We start from the raw sequence: 22,457 nt of genomic DNA on the forward strand, positions 1-22,457 counted from the left end.
CATAAATACAGCATTATGCACAAGAATAGTAGCCCGGACAATGCAAGTGCATGGACTCACAATTGTAGCTCATCCATCTCGCTTGCCCATCTCTCCAGAATGCTCCGGATGGCCTGAGTCTGCCTGTGGTACTGTGTGACCAGGTGGAGCTGAGCCTCTTTGACCTGCACTGTGGCCGAGGCATCCAACAGGGCTGCACTCCATCGCCCCTCCAGATTTGTTGCGTCCTCTGGGACACCAACCACATGGTTTATCGCAGCCACCTGCTCAAGCACGTAGCGTCTGCAGTCCTGCAAAAAAAGGGGATCACGGGGACACACTCAGTCTGGTATCCAGTGAGCTGAGACCCATAAAAAATATAATCCATAAAAAAAAAAGAAGAAGCAATTTTTTACAGTACTGAAATCACAGAGGGGAGACAGGCAGATGTAAGAAACAGTATGAATGGTTGGAGTGGGGATTGAACCCTGACCTTCAGTAAGGAGAGTATGTGTGTCTGGAGCTGTGGGGGGGGGGTTCCACTAGACCATGGGCTCGGCACATAGCATCTGTATTTATCAAACACTCTACTCTTACACAAAAGCCAAGAAGGGTGATAATGTACTTGAAGAGTTAGACATAGCAAATCAAAGTTAGAAATAGCTTCCTCTCCTTGTCTCATTATATATTCTTGTTGACATTGATATGAAAAAACTGTAAAGGTTAAATAAATGATAGGATTGTTGAAATATCATTATAATGTGCCAGTTGACAAAAAAACTATACATGTGCATACAGGGCAGAAAAGTAAATGTCTTCAGTGGAATCCCAAATAAAGCTTTACATTTGTAAAAGCATTTTACACAGTGATATCAGTTCGGGGTCTGTAGCCCATTAAATGACAGTTTTGCTTTATGTTTTGTCCTCTGTCTTTTTATTTTATGACTGATTGTTTGTATATAAGATGGTCAGTCTGACACTTGAAAATGTGTATTTTCAAATGTCTATTATGTTCTTGAAAGGGAAAATTGTTCATTAAAAAAGGACAGTCTCCCACCTCAGCCTCCGTCAGTTGCTGGGCCATGTTGGCAGGGTTGAGCTGGGCTGGCTGGTAGCGGCATCCTAGAACCCTGAGGACAGTGCGCCCTATTTGGATCTCTGGCTTTCTGGGCGAAGGCTGCAGGTACCAAGCTGCCTCCATCCACTGGCCTCCCTTCAACACAACAGCACAGAGTAAATACAGTACATGTTCATGGACCAAACAGAAGAAAACAGACTGAAACAGGGAAGGACAATCTTGATTTGATTAATAAGAAATGCACATTTTCCACTGCAAAACTTTTGAAAGCATTTTCTGCTGCATGTCCTAATGAACACAACCCTGGTGTGTACAACCAGACCTGGGTGGGATGTGAAATACTTGAGCTATACTCAACTCAGTTTTCCTGGCACAATGGAAACAATGGAATAATCCCAAAAGTGAAAATACCAAGCTCCAAGTATTTGACATACATATTTGACCCAGATCTGGTATGGACGGGTGTGGTGCTGGGGGAACATACAGCGAGGGAAAAAAGTATTTGATCCCCTGCTGATTTTGACAAAGAAATTATCAGTCTATAATTTTAATGGTAGGTTTATTTGGACAGTGAGAGACAGAATAACAACCAACAAATCCAGAAAAACTCATGTTAAAAATGTTATAAATTGATTTGCATTTTAATGAGGGAAATAAGTATTTGACCCCCTCTCAATCAGAAAGATTTCGGGCTCCCAGGTGTCTTTTATACAGGTAACGAGCTGAGATTAAGAGCACACTCTTAAAGGGAGTGCTCCTAATCTCAGTTTGTTACCTGTATAAAAGACACCTGTCCACAGAAGCAATCAATCAATCAGATTCTAAACTCTCCACCATGGCCAAGACCAAAGAGCTCTCCAAGGATGTCAGGGACAAGATTGTAGACCTACACAAGGCTGGAATGCGCTACAAGACCATCGCCAAGCAGCTTGGTGAGAAGGTGACAACAGTTGGTGCGATTATTCGCAAATGGAAGAAACACAAAAGAACTGTCAATCTCCTTCGGCCTGGGGCTCCATGCAAGATCTCACCTCGTGGAGTTGCAATGATCATGAGAACGGTGAGGAATCGGCCCAGAACTACACGGGAGGATCTTGTCAATGATCTCAAGGCAGCTGGGACCATAGTCACCAAGAAAACAATTGGTAACACACTCCGCCGTGAATGACTGAAATCCTGCAGCACCTGCAAGGTACATGCCCGTCTGAAGTTTGCCAATGAACATCTGAATGATTCAGAGGACAACTGGGTGAAAGTGTTGTGGTCAGATGAGACCAAAATGGAGCTCTTTGGCATCAACTCAACTCGCCGTGTTTGGAGGAGGAGGAATGCTGCCTATGACCTCAAGAACACCATCCCCACCGTCAAAATGGAGGTGGAAACATTATGCTTTAGGGGTGTTTTTCTGCAAAGGGGACAGGACAACTTCACAGCATCAAAGGGACGATGGACGGGGCCATGTACTGTCAAATCTTGGGTGAGAACCTCCTTCCCTCAGCCAGGGCATTGAAAATAGGTCGTGGATGGGTATTCCAGCATGACAATGACCCAAAACACACGGCCAAGGCAACAAAGGAATGGCTCAAGAAGAAGCACATTAAGGTCCTGGAGTGGCCTAGCCAGTCTCCAGACCTTAATCCCATAGAAAATCTGTGGAGGGAGCTGAAGGTTCGAGTTGCCAAACGTCAGCCTCGAAACCTTAATGACTTGGAGAAGATCTGCAAAGAGGAGAGGGACAAAATCCCTCCTGAGATGTGTGCAAACCTGGTGGCCAACTACAAGAAACGTCTGACCTCTGTGATTGCCAACAAGGGGTTTGCCACCAAGTACTAAGTCATGTTTTGCAGAGGGGTCAAATACTTTTTTCCCTCATTAAAATGCAAATAATTTTATAATATTTTTGACATGTGTTTTTCTGGATTTTTTTGTGGTTATTCTGTCTCTCACTGTTCAAATAAACCTACCATTAAAATTATAGACTGATCATTTCTTTGTCAGTGGGCAAACGTACAAAATCAGCAGGGGATCAAATACTTTTTTCCCTCACTGTAATCGTTTGCTGATTCTAAAGCGAGATGTGCTGTTACTGAGAAATCTCCATGGCCACACAGGAAATATCATTGGCTCCTTCCTGTAAAGCTTCCTGCCACAGGCATCTTGGGAATGGAGTAGCATGAAGTTTCCCCTTTACCCTGATCTTGGGTCAGTTTAGCATTTTTGCCACTAATGGTTAAGATTAGGAAACTTCACCCCAAAGCCTTGGGAATACAGCATCATCAAGGCCCATGCCACATCAGAGTTTGTTTGTTTATCTGTTCACTGATCCATGCAGTTGACTGAACTGCAATTATTTTGTGGATACACAAAATTGGGAGCAAAAATGCCCACATATTTGGGAGCAACAATTTATTTTATCTGTGGTCGAGAAAATGTTGAAATATAATTTTAGCAATTTTTATGTCTCATATTGATATTGATACGCACATTAGATACTAACTAAAATGTAGATGTTTTTATTGCTTGTTTTTTTAAAGAGGTTTCCACAGGTTCTTATTTTGAATGTCATTATCCTCCTGAACAACTAGTTGGGTTCCTACAATGCACAGTAAACCATATCCCATGTTGACGCCACCTTACCTTCCCTGAGATCTAATAGCCAACTGTCTCAGTTCACACACCTTTGGCTTGGCTGAGTATTGCTGTTGAGAATTACCGATTGTGGTCGGGTGAGTATTATTGTAATGAACACAAGTTCGAATCTCATGGTCGGCCGTACAGAGAAACTCCCTAACACTCACCTTGATGATGTCCTTCCTCTCCACCAACCCTTGGACCTCAGAGAGGATGCCTTGCATAGTGGACCTGTGGCGCGGGACCTCCGTGCGCACCGCTGCCCCAACTCTCTCCACCTTCGCCACGGCTTCGGATAGCAACCCACCAGTCTGGACCGAGGTACTCCTCTTGACTTCACTCCCCTCCTGCATCTGTGGGAACATGATGGCAATGGGACGGTGGATTCTCCTGCTCTCCTGTCTGGTATTTCTGACAACAACTCTGTTCCTCTCTGCCCCACCGAGTCAGCGCAGCTATTAGAGCAGGAATGTGACTGAGTAAGGAGCTGGGCCTTGCCCCGAGGGAAACCAGGGCTCTGTTCCAATAGTTTAACACCGCGTCCCTCTTTACTTCCTTCCTTGAAGTAATCACTTATCTGACACAATTGGTGAAAAATATTTGATGTAGTCTCCAGCTAATCCTGTTAGATCAGTGTCATTGGGTTTAGCACAGGGGAACATGATACAGCGGGAACTAGTCAGGTCGTAGGAGTGTGGTTGAGATATCGAGAGCTACAGGGCTAGCGTGAGGTGAAGTCATCACTGAGTGGTGTAAATAACTTATTCCTCACATAGTGAAGTGGTAGGCTATGCTTAAAGGGAGTGGTCAAACCGACAGGTGACAAGGCAAGCTGATACTTGCATAAAATCTCTCTCTCTCTCAATATTTCAAAACAAGAACGCTATTAAGCAGTAATATATTGCAGGTTATAGGTACTAAGGCTATCCCACCCAGTGTCTGTATTCATAAAGCGACAGAGTAGGAGTGCAGGGGCCATATTCCTCAGATTATGAGTGCAGGGGCCATATTCCTCAGATTAGGAGTGCAGGGGCCATATTCCTCAGATTAGGAGTGCAGGGGCTATATTCCTCAGATTAGGAGTGCTTATCTAGGACCACTTTAGCCTTTTAGATCAAAATAAATATGATTATGTCCACAGGAGGGACCTGATGTTAGCTCAGCACTTCTACTTTATAAATACAAGCCCAGGGCTTCAGGTAAAGCAGACAATGCTGTATCACCACTATACTGCCCTATACTCTGAGTCAGCAGGGCTCTTGACTTGGATACACAATAAAGGCCAAATCTGTGATATTTGCAGCCATTTCTGATCATTTAGATTAATGATATACACCATTTATTTTCGCAAGTAATATCACTTAGAAATGCCTCATGAGCTTAGTTCAACGCCATCAACTCCATCATAACCCAAAATATAAGGTCGTTTTACTCCACTGTCTGAAAGCAATACTTTTGTAAACAAACAATGTAAAGCTTTAAAATTTGTAAAACTATTTAATGGAGGATCGGTCCTTGCATCTATAGCTCCATCTATGAATTTGAGAGTGGTTACATTTCTACCCGCCCATCTCTCTGCTTTATAGCTAGCAAACCAAGTGCTAGTGTTGTTGTTTTGTTGTTTTTCAAATTAAGGATAGCAGCTTCAACAGCAGACTAATGGCAGCATTGCGGGTCCCTGATTATACATTTATTTTAATCTTTGTGGACTTTGAACAAGCATTGAGGTAGATGGATCAACGTAAAGTCTAGATTTACTTAAAATTGTCAGAAGCTTGAAATTCAGCCCTATAATGAAAGCATATTTACAACACAAACATTTGTTTAGGTAGAAAACTACTTAATTTGATTTTCTGTCATGCTACATATAAAATAAAAGCCTGAAAAGCTGTTGTATTGTCACGTCTATTCCTGCTCCCCTGCTGCGTATATATTATGCTGCGTATAAATTACAGAATACTGCCGCAGCGGAAATTAAGGACATCTCCCAGATGGTCGACAAACAAGGACACCTAATTCCCAAACACCATGATCAGCTGGCGCAACTGGGTGCGGCTATGGATAAGGTCCTCCAAGTCCTCCACCGTCTCGACACCACCCGAGAGGATTCACCTCCAACTAGCAGAGGGCCTCCTACCACTAGCCATCCCAGCGAGCCAGTCCCCTAGCCTACCCAGCAGTCCGCACAGGTCAGCGATGCCCAACTGTCCTTCCCTGACAAATATCACGGGACTTGATCCAAATGCAAGGGCTTCCTACTACAGTGCTCCCTCTATTTCTCTCCTCAGACGGGAGCCCCCACCACAGAGTGGGCTACGGCCTTCTGGGAGAGAGGAGAGGAGGGGTTCATGGCTCTGCTCAGGGCAGTCTTCAACCATCCACCAGAGGGCAGAGAGGGAGGTGAGTGACTTCTCCAACTCCGGCAGGATGCCCAGACAGCTGTGGAATACGCCCTCACCATTTGGACCGTGGCAGCCTCCAACAAAGAAGAATGCGCGAGGATGTCCAGATGGAGTTGGCATCCAGAGACGACAACCTTTCCCTGGACGCGCTCATCGCGATGGCCACCCGTCTGGACAACTTTCTTTGGGAACGCCGGCGCGCCCCTCGCACCTTGCTCTACTCTTTTGGCCGTCTTGGAGCAGAGACTGAACCCATTGAAATCGGGGTCACACACCTCCCCACAGCAGAGCAACGTCGCCGGAGGTAGCTGGGGCTGTGTCCCTATTGTGGCCAGAAGAGGCTCCAACGGTGACCGGTGCTTCCCAACCCGAAGTCCACTGGGGCAGAGGAATGGCCCCTGATCATCTGGCTCCCAGGGTAGGCGTGAGTATTCCTTCATTGTTTTCTGCCAAAGCCTTCCTGTGTTCCATTTAACTGGCTCTAGTGGACTCTGGTGACGCAGGGCATTTTATTGACCAGGCCCTCGTCTCCTCCCTGAACATCACTGCATCCCGGCTCTCCTCTCCTATTCCGGTCCAGGCCCTGGATAAACGACCATTAGGATCCAGCACTATCACGCACATCACAGCACCACTCACCCTCACCGTTGGACTCATGCACCAAGAAAGCTTTCCCTTCCTCATCACTGCTCCTGTACACAAAGTCATCCTCGGCTTTCCGTGGCTCCAACGTCATGACCTTACCATCTCCTGGTCGAGGATGAAAATCACCACCTGGGCACCCGGATGTCGGAAGACCTGCTTTCCCTTAACCTGTGGTTCCTCATCGGTTGAAAGTCCTGTGAGTGCCCTCCAGTCCATCATTCTGTCCTCCCATATTGTTGACCCTGTGTTTTGGGACGTAGCTGTGGACATCCGCCAGGCTCTGGAGAGGGAACCTGCTACCTGCCCTCCTGAGCACATCTACGAATCATCTGTTTACCTGGGTGCACACATCCCTCGCCGCTGGACACCCAGGTATCACCCGCACTATTCAATCCATCTACGCAAAGTGAGTTCTGGGCATAACCCGCCCATGGAAGGAACTGGGCCCACTCCCCCTGCCGGTCCTGACAGTGACTCCTTAGGAACCTCCCCAGCTCCTGGTTGGTCCTCTCTACCGGCCCTTTAGACTGAGGCCGGTACTCGGAAGTGAGGCTGACCGTGAACCCCAATTTCTCCATGAAGGCGCTCCATACCTGTGATGTGAATTGGGGGACATGGTCGGAGATACCCTGATTATCTCCCTTCATTTAGCCCTCAGTAAGCCTCAGTCATCACGCAGTAGGGGAGTAAATTCGTAGTCTGGAAGTGGAGGGGCCACTGTATGATGAGTCAAATTCCTCCAATTTTACTTTGAGCCAAGGTGTGACCTTTAAATGCCACACAAACAGGCTACTCCTGGCCTGACCATTCTAATTCACTCATAATAACGTCACTTAACGTTGTTGGATCTTGGGCGAAACAAAGAGCCTTGAAAGGTCAAATCCCCGCAGGGAAAGACCGCCATTAACTACCTGTACCAGTGTTTGACTTGGGTGTACAACCCCCTCTCAACCTGAATCTGCAGGCTTAAAGTTGATCAAATTTAACGTGTAGCCTCTGGGCTGTCATACTCTTACTACTCCAAATGCTTAAAGAATTGTCCCTGAGGAGAATGTGTGTGTGAGAGAGAAATGTCCCTTACCTGTTCCTGTGGAGCTGTCCTTTCTGTCCCCTCTCTGGGCTCAATCTCTGTGGCTGCATATGCTGGTGAAGGTGCGTGTGACAACTGTGTATTGTCTCTTGTGGCATCTGTCTGACTGACATATGTCTGTGTGAGATCATTCACCTGTAGCATGTCAGTTGTGTCTATCTTTCCAGTGTCTTTGCTCACAATCTGTCTGTTATCTTTGCTGTCTGTAGTACAGGTGATGTCTGAAGTCTCCTTCATTCTGTCAGATGCTTCTGTGTTTACAGCTATTTGTCTGTTTGTCATTTCTGTCTGTCTGGCATCTTTAGCGTCTGTGTCTACGTCATCGTCAACACTTCCTGGTTCAGTGTTGTCAGAGTTATCAGTGTGTCTCTGTGACTCGGATTCGGTGTCTGCCAATTCAGCGGACTTCGACTCTGTGAGCCCTGATTCGGGGCCTTTTGATTTCAGACCTTTTGTTTTGGGGCCCTGCGATTTCTCCCACTCTGATTCCGTGTTCTTTGCAGCAGAGGGGCCCTTGGAACTCTTCACTTTGTGGCCCTTGGACGCTGAGCTCCTAAAATCAGCCCTCCTCCGCCCCCTGTGCTTTGACTTGACGCGCCGCCCGCCATCTGTGTTCTTGGTGTTCCCAGTGACAGAACTATCAGTCAGTTTTGAAGGAAGGTCACCAGAGCTAAATGTATCTGAGCCATTACCACAAGGAGGCTCCCTGCTTTGAATGTCCTTGGACTGAGACAGAGGTAGCTCCATGTCCAAAACAATTGTAAATACTTTCTTTGTCTCAGTGCAGTCTCTAGACTCTGTGCGTTGTGTTTTGTTATCTGACTGTGATTTGTCTGTGGGTCTTGCATGCGTCTCCAGCTGCTTTCTTTCTGGATGCGGCATGAGATGTGTTACATCTAGCCCCACACTGCTTTTAATGCCCAATTCAGCTTTGGTCGAGGAAGTGACTTCACGATGTAGAGTCTCAGCTTCCTGAACAAGAAATTTCCCAGCATATGCAACCGCAGTGTTTGCATCGTCATGTGACTCAGTAGCTGGAATCTCACCGTCGCCAGGTTGAGGTGAGTCTGTATGTACAATAGCATTGTTGCCATGGTAACCTGGTCTGCTTTGGAGAGCGTTGGCCATAGACATGCCATCAAGTTGTCGTTCGAGGTCTGTGTCCAGAACGATGGTGAACACTTTGTGCGGTGTCGGAGGTGAGGTTCCCTCTCGATCCATTGGTTCTATATGGTGAGGTGTCATCTCTGTTACAGTATCCCCACATTGGCTAGAGCCCGGGGTCTCTGGCACCACCACAGTGGCTGAGATATCAACGCTGGTGATGGGAGTTTGGGTTAAGGTTTCTCCCATGGGAATTTGTATTTGACTCTCCCCATCCTCCATGTCTGTGACCATTCTCTCTGCTGGCTGGATGCTCCAGCCCTTCAATGAGTCTTTGCCGTATTCTAGGTCCTCTGCTCTTTGTTCAGTGTCGCTCATCACTTTCTTGGTAGGTTCTTTAACAGCATCCATTGTTCCTCTGGTAATGGCTCTTTTGCTTTGCACTCTGCTTTCAGCCTGCTCTTTTTGCGGATCTTTCGTTGAGTCAATATTAGCCGGAAGAGGTTTGATCCCGCCTGGAGTCACTATCTCTACAGGTTGTGACAAAAGGGATGCCGCGCTGAAAGATGGCGCTTTGCCAGGTGTGTTGCTTGGTTTCTTAATGTCTCCATCCACCTCTGTGCTCACTAGGGACACCTAAAGATGCATCAATTCATTAGAAATGGTGTGAAGATGCATATAAGATTCCATAAAGGGATCATGTTAACGTTAAGGGATGTTCCAATCAAAATATAATTAAACTTTTACACTTGGTTGAAATGCCCCAGTTTCACCTACTGATAGTCATATTTTGTATCATAGGGCTCCATACATTCTAAAATGTCTTCCAACAAGCCAACTCATATTGCAAAAGTAAAATTTCTGCATTCGATTATTGTGTATTAGTTCAATCTACTTGAGTTTTGTCGTTTGATTATACATTGATTAGATGATAGCTCACCTGGGATTGGGCTAGGGCTGTGAGGAGAGCTGCACTGTTGCTAAGGGCCTGTCCAGCTCTTCTCTCGAACTGCTCCACGCGCTCCCTTCCGATACAGTCCAATAGGAAGTCTAGCTGTGACAGCGCCTCACGTAGAGTCCCTTGGAGTTGCTTCCCATTGTTCAGTGTAGCCTGTGAGGGATTATAGGTTTAGTTAATCTAATCTTGATGTTTGGGTCAAATTCATCTTACCTTGAGTTGTCTATGTACGACAGTATAGAGAGCATCCACATTACTCTATTTACTTTTGCGGCAGGAAGTAGCTAGCATGATTTAGCATCGTCCCTTGATTTCCCATTTGTTAACATTTCCCTGATGTTAGCAAAACTGCATGTAACCCCCTAGTTGCGTTTAGCTTTTTATAGCACGGACTGGCGTAGTTATTGTGTTGCATGTTGGACATATTTTGGAGATGGACAGTTGTTAGAGAACAGCCCGACACGTGAGGAGAGGGAAACAATGCAAACTACGTGAGCTAGCAAGATGGCTATTTAATTGTTTTATTGTTTTTAGAAGTTAGTTTAACTCGGTCTGAGTAAACCACATTGATTAACTGTTAGTCCTCATGGTGGTCGGGGATGAGGGACTATGAGTTGTTCTGGTTCAACTGTCATCAAAGAACACTGATTTTTCTTTCCTCCTGCTTGGAGGCTCGACCGTTAGATGCTGTGAGAGACTGAACTCTGGGTGATGTGAGTAGCCACTTGATGTGATCTGAGAGAGATGATCTGAATATACTGTGCTTTCAGAAACTATTCATACCACTTGACTTATTCCACATTTTGTTGTGATAAAGCCTGAATTCAAAATGGATTAAATATTTTTTTAAATTCACCCTCCTACACACAATACCCCATAATGACAAAGTGAAAACATGTTTTTAGAAATGTAGTGAAATTGAAATACAGAAATATCTAATTTACATAAGTATTCACACCCCTGAGACAATACTTTGTAGAAGCACCTGTGGTGGTGATTACAGCAGTCTTTTTAGGTAAGTCTCTAAGAGCTTTGCACACCTGGATTGTACAATATTTGCCCATTATTCTTTTTAAAATTCTTTAAACACTGTCTAGTTGGTTGTTCATTGCTAGACAGACATTTTCAAGTCTTTCCATATTTTTCAAGACAATTTAAATTGAAACTGTAACTAGGCCACTCAGGAACATTCAATGATGTCATGGTAAGCAACTCCAGTGTATATTTGGCCTTGTGTTTTAGGTTATTGTCTTGCTGAAAGGTGAATTTGTCTCCCAGTGTCCTAAAACTCCCTATTCCTTGCCGATGACAACCAGATCCATAAAATGATGCAGCCATCACCATGCTTGAAAATATGAAGAGTGGTACTCAGTGATGTGTTGTGATGGAAAACATAACACTTTTTATTCAGGACATAAAGTTAATTTCTTTGCAAATGTTTTTTTCTTCAGTATTTCTTTAGTGCCTTATTGCAAACAGGATGCATGTTTTGGAATATTTTTTATTCTGTACAGGCTTTCTTCTTTTCAGTCTGTCATTTAGATTAGTATTGTGGAGTAACTACTATGTTGTTGATCCATCCTCAGTTTTTTCCTATCACAGCCATTACACTCTAACTGTTTTAAAGTCACCAGTGACCTCATGGTGAAATCCCTGAGCAGTTTCAAGTTAACGTCACATGCTCAAGTACAGTGAAAAACCCAACAATGCAATAATCAATAACAATGTATGTCTAGAAAAAAAAAACACATGGGAAATATGAAATACACCATTAGGTAAGCATACTATATACAATAAATATTTAAAAAGTCAGTTCCAACACCATATTTACATGGGCAGGGATACTGGAGTGATGGAGGCAGATATGTATAGGGGACTAGGCAACAGGATATAAAATAAACAGAGTAGCAGCAGTTTGCGTGGGTGTTAATTTATTTTTTATTTTACTAGGCAGGTCAGTTAAAAACAAATTCTTATTTTCAATGACGACCTGTGGGTTAACTGCCTTGTTCAGGGGCAGAACAACAGATTTGTACCTTGTCAGCTCAGGGATTCGAACTTGCAACTTTTCGATTACTAGTCTAACACTCTAACCACTAGGCTACCCTGCCGCCCTGCCGTGTAGAGTCAGTATAAACGAATGTGCGAGTGAGCAAAGGATGGAGTGACAGTGTGTGTGAGCATAGAGACAATTGAAATAAAAAGTAAATAAAGATACAGGGGTAAACTGAGTCCATGTAGGTATTTTGTTAGCTGTTTATCAGTCGTAATGCTTGGGGATGGAAGCTGTTCAAGAGCTTGTTGGTGTCAGACTTGATGCACTGGTATCTCTTGCTGGGCAGCAGCAGAGAAAATAGTCTATGGCTTGGGTGGTTGGGGTCTTTGATTTTTTTGGGACCTTTTTTCACACCTCCTGATATAGAGGTCCTGGTTGGCAGGGAGCTAGGCCTCAGTGATGTATTGGGCTGTCCACACAACCCTCTATAGCGCCATGTGATCGAGGCCAGTGCTACTGCCGTATCGAGCAGTGATGCAGCCAGTCAATATGCTCTCAATGGTCCAGCTGTAGAACCTTTTGAGGATTTGAGGGTCCATGACAAACCTTTTCAACCTGAGGGGGAAGAGGCACTGCCGCACCTTCTTCACAAATATGCGTGTGGGTTTGGACCATTTTAAGTCTTCAGTGATTTGGACACTGAGGAACTTGAAGCTGACTACTGTACCTGCTCCACTGCTGCCACGTCGGTTTGCTTCCTCTCCGGTAACTGAGTTAGGAAGGATGCCTGTATATTTGTAGTGACTGGGTGTACTGATTTGATACACAATCCAAAGTGTAATTAACGTCACCAAGCTCAAATGAATTTTCAATTTCAGCTTTTCAATTCCAGCCCAGGATCAATGCTCGACTGAGGGACGTTACATATATGTGTAGGGTACAGAGATGAGGTTGTCATTACAAAATCATGTTAAACACTATTATTGCATACAGAGTGAGTCCATGCAACTTATTATGTGACTTGTTAGGCATATTTTTACTCCTGAACTTATTTAGGCTTGCCATAACAAAGAGGTTGAATAATGATTGACGCAAGACATTTCAGCTTTAAAAAAAAATTATGAATTTTTTAAAATATCTAAAAACAAAATTCCACTTTGACATTATGGGGTATGACAATTTAATCCATATTAAATTCAGGCTGTAACACATACAAATTTGGAAAAAGTCATGAGTATAAATACTTTCTATTGGCACTGTAATTAGCAACATTTGGACCGGTCCCGTTTCATCAAGGAGTACTGTGTTTTTATCTACTGTGTTTGAATGGGAGAGTGTGAATGGACTGTTGTTGCATTCGCACACTTCTCATTGGCCACGCGCAGGTGACCTGGATTTCCACTGTTTATATGAGTGCTCTTAGGTTTACTTGTTGTAATTATTCTTTATCATAGTTCAAGAGATATATATTTGTGTAGTTTCACTGTGTGGGCATTGTACATGTTTTCCTAGTAAGTAAATATATATCTTTAGGGGTACATTACTTATTAGGTGGAGGCACTGCACTACATCATTTATAGTCTAATACTGCCACAAACCTAGATACTAGGTCCAATCTGACAGGAACTCATGTTACACTGTTGTTTACACTTGCTACAGGCAGTAACTAGCATTATTTCGCATTTGAGTTCCCATTTGTTAACATTTCCCTGATCAAAACTTCACTACAAGCAGAAACTTCCACAAAAACATGTCAAACTAAATTTGGTGTCTCAATGTGCCTGTTTCAGATCAGTTACACTGCAGTATGACTGATCTACAAATCTTAATGAGTGATCAATTAGATCTGAAGTCGTCAGTCTGAAGTCGACTCAAACACGCACAGGTTTAAGGGAAATTACACTAGTGATGGGTCATTCTCGAACGAACAGCTATTTTTGAACTGCTCTTTGATTGTAATTCCTCACTGGTCCACACATTTCTGCAGTGCATTCATTTTCTTTCTTTGCAGACCATCTAACTTGGTCAGGTAAAAATGTATTTGAACTAATCACAATCTGACATACTGTCAAGCGACTTTGTAAGCTTAGCATTATATATTTGCAATTTTTTTCATGATTTTAGGAACATTTTTAAGTGCTACTGAACTAAGTGCCGTTTGGGTGCCAAATGAACAGCTCTTTTAGCTGAACGGAACCAACGAGCTGGCTCACTGAAAAGAATCGGCATGCCCATCACCAAAGATTATGGATATATTGGCAAGATGTCCGCCCTAACAATGGGAGTTGTTGTCCACAAAGCGCACGGCAGGCTGTCTAGCTCCAGTCTATACTTTTTTAGGATTGGTGGATACATCTCATTATTATAATCCTTTGTTGAATATTTGATGAGGGTTGTTGATGTCAACTGCCTGTATTCAATAGAGAGAGATGCTATGTTACTAGGCTCAACCATGAGTATGCATAGACATTGTCACGTCCTGACCATGGTAAGCTGTTATTTTCTATGGTAGACTGGTCAGGGCATGACAGGGTGTGTTTTTCTATGTTTTGTATTTCTATTTTCAGGTTCTAGTTTTCTATTTCTATGTTGGGTTTGTTTGGGATGATCTCCAATTAGAGGCAGCTGGTCCTCGTTGTCTCTAATTGGAGATCATACTTTAGTAGGGTTTTTTTTTCCAACTGGGTTTGTGGGATCTTGTTTTTGTATCAGTGAAGCCTGCAGAACGCGATGGTCGTGTTTCTTTGTTTATTGTTTTTGTATAGTGTTCTGAGTTAATAATAAATATTTATCATGAGCATTAAACACGCTGCACCTTGGTCCACTCCTTACGACGAGCGTCACAGCCATCTTGCAACAACACCGATATAAAGTATTTTTTTCTTAAAGTTGCCAGGATTTCATGAGTCCTACTTATATCAGTGCACTCGTAACAACTTAAGCATCTACGAAACCTCTATATCAATTAAATCTCATATAGCAAATAAGCCATTCATTTTTTTGTTGACCAAATTCGACACATCTCATTGACCTCCAAAAAAAATTCCTTGCTTGGTAGGTGAAAAACTAAATAAAACTGCCCCTGCTGGGGAGACAGATTTTCCGCCGAGTTGGACCTCTCTATTCCTCTTCCTCTCTGCCATCACCAAATTCCACAACTTTTCATCCTCATATTCATTATCTCCAGCACCTACCAGTGTCTACATATTTGAAAATGGCCCATTTCTACATGATGTAGTTAAAAAGATAAGAAGAAAGGTCCTCATACGTACTACTCGATAACATCTTCGAGTAGAATTAAAACAAAGAACTGATTTTTTTTCAAAACATGCAAAAAGTTTGTAGTCACAGGGGGGCCTTTTTCTGCTCCCTGAGTCACCGCGAATCTCACAGTGTTTGAAAATCCCTGTTTTTTAAAATATTTTTTACTCATGATGACATCAAACTTTTAAAATTATTTTTTTACTACAAATCGTACAAATATGCCATTTTCACATATGTAGACACTGGTATGGTGCTGCTTCCTGCATGACGAATGCAGACTCATTACTGGTTTTGACTGAACAATGAATTCCCCCGCAATGTGTGCTCATTGGTTTCAAAACCTTTTGCTGCATTACAATGTCACCATGCATTCAACCGAAATGTGTCTTCTTCATTTAACTAAACTCTTTTGAATCAGAGGCTGATGGCTGTGCTTTGGCATTTCAAAAATAACCCCTCTGAGAAATGCCTCATCTAGAATCACCAATATGCGTAGTATTTTCCAATGGGGGAGCCAGATGAAAAACCCTCTATTTTTCCATTGAGACAGAGCATGTCAAAAGATAATGGCACTGATATTAGAGCAAAGTGGAAACTCTATTGAAGAAAACTAACTAAGGGTGTTCCTATCCCTACCTGTGTTGTCGTGATGGCCGGCATATGGAGTATAAGTGCACTTTAAATGCCCATTGCTAATATTACATGGTAGTTGGGCCTCTGGGTTCAACATGACAAATACGTTAGTGGAAAAACATCTAAAAAACAACTAGTGATTTCTGAACAACCTCAGTAAACTCTGTGCTGTGTTCAACATGCCAAATGCATTTGTGGGGAAAGGTTTTTAAAAAACAGTGATTTCAGAACATTTTAAATGGATGGGAGTGAAGCATGACATCTTAAACTTTCATTCCTAAAAGCTATCATACAGACATTGCTTTTTACTCTCAATGTGGCTGTTCCGGTAAAAACGGCAGTGACTTTCTGATTTACTATTCTTGTTCGCAGAAGTTGAAAACCTAAACAATATACAAATATTTAATGTCCCTGCAAAACTCTTTTAGGATTTAGGTCCAGGTTCCTGGTAAATACTTTAATTGTGACAAATGTATTTGTAAAAGGTTCTACACAAATAAAAGGGGATGGTGGATGGATGTGGGTGGACAGAGAGGTACTACAGTACCTGTACAGACTTTCGGGGATTTGACTGTGCTGCCTGGTTCCACTGCTGCAGTTCACAGATCGCCCCAGACATTCTAAGGGCTGTGCCGCCTGAAAAAAGCTGCATTCGTTCATGTAGAGAGAAACACAGTCTACATAGACAGAGGATAGGTTGAGAGAGAGAGAAAGAAAAATAAAGAAGGGAGAGGGGGAAAGAGGAGAGAGAGGGGAGCGGGGTGAATAAGAGTGAGAGGAATGAAAGAGAGGAGAGAGAAAAGGAGAATGGTATAGAAAGAGAGAGAATACATTAACTCACATGTACCAAAACATATTTTTCAAAAAATGCAATCCAAATGCAGAGGGAAAAGGATATGCAGAGGGAAAAGGAGCCACAGAACAGATATTAATAGGTACCTGTCTAAGTCTTTGGCCACTGAATCCACAGCCAAAGTCACATCGGTTTGAAATTCTCCATATGTGTCCTCTGACCCTACTGCTTTCTCCAGATGATGAAGCCGTGCCGCAAGCTCCCTCAGGCTTTGGTCACAGTCCTGAACAAGTCATGAGACAGTGTGTTTGATGTGTTTGTCTAAGTATGTTAATAGACGGGAGAACAGTGGGGTAATCCAAAATGCTGGACAATTAAGTTATCCAGCTTATACCATGTCAATTTTAAGCCTATATTTCTCAGATGTAGTTATAAGTACACTGAACAAAAATATAAACGCAACATGAGTTGAAATAAAAAATGCCTGAAATTTTCCATACGCACAAAAAGCTTATTTCTCTCAAATCTGGTGCACAAATTTGTTTATATCCCTGTTAGTGAGCATTTCTCCTTTGCCAAGATAATCCATCCATCTGATAGGTGTGACATATCAAGAAGCTGATTAAACGGTATGATCATTACACACCTTGTGCTGGGGACAATAAAGGGCCACTTTAAAATGAACCGTTTTGTCACACAACACAATGACACAGATGTCTCAAGTTTTGAGGGAGTGTGCAATTGGCCTGCTGACTACAGGAATGTCTACCAGAGCTGTTGCCTGATAATTAAATGTTCATTTCTCCACCATAAGCTGCCTCCATCGTTATAGAGAATTTGGCAGTACGTCCAACCGGCCTCATGACCATAGACCACTTGTAACCACGCCAGCCCAGGACCTCCACATCCGGCTTCTTCATCTGCAGGTGCTGAGGATTATTTTTATCTGTAATAAGGCCCTTTTGTGGTGAAAAAGTCATTCTGATTGGGTGGGCCTGGCTGCCAAGTGGGTGGGTCTATGCCCTCCAAGGCCCACCCATGGCTGCACCCCTGCCCAGTCATGTGAAATCCATAGATTAGGGCCTAATGGATGTATTTAAATTGACTGATTTCCTTATATGAACTGTAATCTTTGAAATTGTTGGATGTTGCGTTTACATTTTTGTTCAGTATAGTTATTCGCCACGCATAGGAAACCATTCAATCAATCCATAGATGGCTTTGCCCATTCCTTATTTTTCTATCAATGGTTCTACCATGAGAGCACTAAAAGTAGGGTGAAACTGCCCCTAGAAGCTGATCCTGGGTCAGTGAAAAAAACGTCCCTACTAAAGGTTAAGATTAGGATTGGGGGAGTGGAACCTGAACCTAGATCTGTACCTATGGGAAACTTCATCCCGGAGCATATACCTGTAGGACGTGCCAGCGCTGCTGGAGCTGTCTAATATCAGTGAATCCTTCGGTCGTTTCCGGGTCGTCCCCCAAATGCTCAGCCGAGCCTTGTAGGGCCCTCTGAAGGTTGTCAACCTCCTCCCTGATTCGCTGGTCTCGTCGGGCTACCTGCTCCTCTGCCTGTAGTTGAGCCAGCCAGCTGACGCCCCTCTCTAACTCCTCCTTCTGGTCCTGGAGATCTTTGACCTCTTGAGACAGAGTGGCCTGACCCTTGTTGGTGCAGCTGGCAAGCAGGATGTCCTTAAGAGACTCGAGCTCCACAAAGTCTTTCTCCATGTGGCCCATGGCCTCCTGCAAAGCCTACTGGGACAGGCAGATTTGTTGTTGCTGTTGTTTCTTCAAAACATCTTACCAAACAGCAGTGCTCTTACAGTAGAAAATGCAATGAAAACGTATTTCTGAAAGGATGAGTTTACATAACACTGTGTGTGTCTGTGTGTCTGTGTGTGTGTCCGTGTGTGTGTCCGTGTGTGTGTGTGTGTGTGTGTCCGTGTGTGTGTGTGTGTGTGTGTGTGTGTGTGTGTGTGTGTGTGTAGTGTAGTGTAGTGTGATCACACTAATACATCTCACCTCCACAGCCCCTGTATCAGTCTCCAGGAAACTAGAGTCTCTGGGCTGGGACTCAATACCCAGCATCCGTTCCTGCAGTGAGTTCAAGGTGTGCCGGCACTCCTGCACCAGCTGGCCACAGCGATCCTCGTTACGGACGCCTCCCTCAAGACTCACACAAATTCCCTAAAAATTATGACAATTCAAAAAAGCAGTAAAATGTATACAGTTTTTGTAATTGAATTACAGACATTTACTGTAACAATTGTAACATGAATCAACAGAAAAACAGATATTCCAACCAGGAATCCAACCAGGAATTGCCCGTTTGACTTCAGAAATGTCCTTTATTAAAATATTTCAAACATAGCCTACTCACATGGAGCTTTTTGACCAAGGCGGGTTGGCAATCCTCTAGTGTAGCCCAGGAAGGGTCCTCCCAATTGGGGTCCTTGGTGCGCTGGGCTAGCTCCTTCCTCTGGGCCCCTAAGGCAGAGAAAGCCGGTCCCAAGGCTGTGGCCTGGTCCAGTAGTGCCCGGGCCTGTTGGGCAGCCTGCCTGTGTTGGGCCAGGCCGGGCCAGGGAAAGAACAGGGAGAGCTGGGTAGTCTGGTGCTGGAGCTGGTCCACTCTGGACCAGGCCTGCTGCCTCTGGACCAGAAGAGAGGAGGAGAGCTCGGGCTCACCATGCAGGAGACTGAGAGCGAAAAAAGACAGAGACAAAAATAGTTAAAGAGATGGCTTTCATGGACACTAACAAATCCAAATCAAGTAGGCTGTATGTATGAACTTCATCTCTATGTTGATTATTGTGGTTGAGTGCAGAAGCTTTTTCAACAATGGGCCGAGTCTTGAGAGCGCCGTGCGTAAAAAAATATTGCATCGATGTCAGTAGGAAATGTGTCTAAGCTTGCTAGTTAGGAACTATGGCACTTACAAATGACTTACTTTATTCCACCTTGTTGCACTGCTTTGTGTCTTTATCTAAATTTGTACTAAGTAAACTTTGGACAATTAAGCCTTGTCCGAGCCAGAACAACCCAGAGGTGCAGGAGCATGAGGCAGCTTGATGTAGAATTATACCCCCTGGACAGGAAGCTAGTCTGTAACAGGACCTTACTCCCAAAAGGCATGTTTAGCTTAAAAAAAACAGATAAAAAACATATTGTATCACAGCGCCTCTCTTCTTTCTAAAGATCTAATTTGACTGTACTGTATATAACAATATGAATATATCTCTCTATATATATATCCCATGTACATACTATGTACATACTATATATATATATATATATAGTATGTACATAGTATTTTTATTTTCTTTCCTATAGAAACCTCTTATTTTTTAAATGTAATGTAACCTTCTTGTCTATAACTGTTCTGTACTTTGTATGTGGACCCCTGGAAGAGTAGCTGCTGCATGTGCAGTAGCTAATAATAATAAACTAAACTCCCCAATCTATGTCCTTAATGTTGAGTGCCAAGCAGATAGGCATCAGGTTCCATTTTTAGAGTCTTTGGTATGATTAGACAAGGGATCAAACCCCCAACCTTCCCATCTCAGGGCAGAAACTCTAACCATAAGGCCAGAGTTGGTATCTAACTTTGACTATAACATTATTGTGGAACAAAATTGTCAACAAAATTGTACGTAGAGTTTCAGTTATTTGAAGGCAAAAATGCGTACTGCCTGTCAATTCTTTGTTATGAAAACAGTGCAAAGGGAACAGTTTTCCTAGAGCCTTCTAAGTGCTAGATGTGTGTAGCCTCATTGGAATGTGTGCTATATCTGTGGAGAAATTATAGTGGAGAAAATAAAAATTGTAATCGGAAGCTTAAAAACAGGGGTGATAATTCTTACTCAGAACTTTGTTGGAATCCCCCACGTTTGGGAGATCAAATAGAAATCAAATGTTTTGTCCTGCATCAGGTTACATATCTTTATTCTGTGACTATTGTATATTGTTTTGAAATGAGAAAGCATCCAATAGATGAAATGACACTGCCATCTAGTGTTACATAATGCCACACAATACACAGTATTCCACAACATTCTAAACTTCAATGATGAGCAAAAAAGGTTTGTGTTGTTTTTGATAATCATTTACTGTGTAATTCTGTAATTGAATTCAGGTCAGATTGCTTGGAAAGGCAGCACTCTGCAGTAAGGATGATGTCACAGAGTAATATTGTGATGTCACCGGTAGGTTCTTAGAACTTTTGTCAAAGATCAAAAAAGCTTGCCTACTTGGTAAGACTTAAAAGAAAAGAAAAGTAAAACGAAAACAAAATGGATGTATTCAACTGCTGAGAATTCTTCACAAGAATGATTCCTGTCATTCATTTGCATAAAGTGGATTGCCCAGGTAAGGTTATTTTCCTATTTTCAATTGAATAGTATTTTGTTAACTGTAAATTAAACTATGACTGGATTTGAATCTTGAAAAGTGGAAGTGACTACCTGCGAGGTGGAGTCTGCCAGGTATTAGTGGTGGCCTAGCAGTAATAGGCTAGTAATAGTTAGTAGTAGTAGTAGTAGCAGCAGCAGCAGTAGTAGTGTAGTAGTTAGTTAGTAGTATTAGTAGTAGTAATAGTAGCAGTAATGTTGGCCTAGTAGTAGTAGCAGTAGCAGTACTAGTAGTAGTAGTAGTAGCAGTAGTAGGCTTTTACAGTGTAGTAGTAGTAGTAGCAGTAGTAGACTCTTACAGTGTAGTAGTAGTAGCAGTAGTAGGCTTTTACAGTGTAGTAGTAGTAGTAGCAGTAGTATGCTTTTACAATGTAGTAATAGTAGTAGTAGTAGTAGTAGTAGTACCCCAAACCATTCTGTGATTCACGTAAACTATTGTGTTAAAACTAAAAGCAAGAAGAGTATGGTCTTTATTTTATAAAAGTGTTGATGGATGATCTCTTTGTATAGGTCTTGTTGTTTTTTGCTTTGCCTTTAAAAATGTTTGCTTTGCTTTGTAACATTCACGTATTAAACACAATTTGTAATTGTAGATACAGTTTTTCTAGGCCTTTAGTTATGCTCTCCACATTCGTAGTTTTCATGGAAAGATGTCATAAACAGTGAGAGGAGACTGTTACTATGCCAGCATTAAATCTATGCCTAATTTTAAAAAGTATAATGTGAAAAATAAGTAAAGGTTGCAACATATCAGTAGCTTTCTTCTGCTACATGCAATCTAATCCATCAGTTGATAATATAATTTTGTCTTTCAAAAGCATTTTGTCCACATTTGATGCCATATTGTCAAAGCTTTTCAAATCTTTCTATAGTTCATTCTGTTTTATGTTTGCAGGATGCAGGCCTGACCTAACATGGCTTCAAAAAGTTACATCACAGAACCTTGGTTCAGCTCCATTCTGTGATCAGTGTACTAGAAAACATGGTCCCTGCTGCAATCATTCTACTGGACCTTTATCGAGCAAGCCAGGGTGCAGTGCATCAATTGACCTAACACCACAGGGGCAGCCAACGAATGATGGCCCTGTGATGAGAACACTTCCAGGGCTTGCGGCCGGAGCTACTGGGCTGACCTACCACGAAAACCAGCCCACTAACGATCCATGGTATTTGGAGCACACAAGGAGGGAAGACAGTCCTTCTCCTCCTCCATCTCCAGAGTATGACAACAATGTATCCTCCCTTGCAGAGGCCTTCGATGGCCATGAAGAAGAGGACAGTTTATCACCTGCTTCAGTGTACATGGACTGCCTTGAGGAGCTTAGCCCATCTCCCTCAGCAGGATCCCCTCAAGCCGACTCTCCCCCAGACTCTCCTGCTTTATTTATCGTAGAAAGTGATGAGGGGGAGCAGTTCTCGGAACTCCGTCTCTCTCCATTTCCAGTGTTCGTTGAGTGTGAGCAGTGCAACAACTATTG

The 22,457-nt window shown here is 43.0% G+C and overlaps 1 protein-coding gene across 2 annotated transcripts in view; it reads right to left on the minus strand.

The window, feature by feature from the left end:
- Positions 1-22,457, minus strand: part of syne2a (spectrin repeat containing, nuclear envelope 2a) — a 258,178-nt gene that overhangs the window by 143,482 nt on the left and 92,239 nt on the right. For both annotated transcript variants that reach the window (XM_029733409.1, XM_029733408.1), the window contains 10 exons: positions 18,954-19,269; positions 18,596-18,760; positions 17,984-18,325; positions 16,720-16,856; positions 16,328-16,457; positions 9,870-10,040; positions 7,817-9,565; positions 3,856-4,041; positions 1,037-1,192; positions 61-290 (listed from right to left, as the gene is read on the minus strand). In XM_029733409.1, the coding sequence (XP_029589269.1) occupies positions 61-290; positions 1,037-1,192; positions 3,856-4,041; positions 7,817-9,565; positions 9,870-10,040; positions 16,328-16,457; positions 16,720-16,856; positions 17,984-18,325; positions 18,596-18,760; positions 18,954-19,269 (3,582 nt within the window). The remainder of the gene's footprint in view (positions 1-60; positions 291-1,036; positions 1,193-3,855; positions 4,042-7,816; positions 9,566-9,869; positions 10,041-16,327; positions 16,458-16,719; positions 16,857-17,983; positions 18,326-18,595; positions 18,761-18,953; positions 19,270-22,457) is intronic.

The sequence above is a fragment of the Salmo trutta genome, chromosome 35 (genome assembly GCF_901001165.1).
Source record: "Salmo trutta chromosome 35, fSalTru1.1, whole genome shotgun sequence".
In the NCBI taxonomy this organism is placed as follows: Eukaryota; Metazoa; Chordata; class Actinopteri; order Salmoniformes; family Salmonidae; genus Salmo; species Salmo trutta.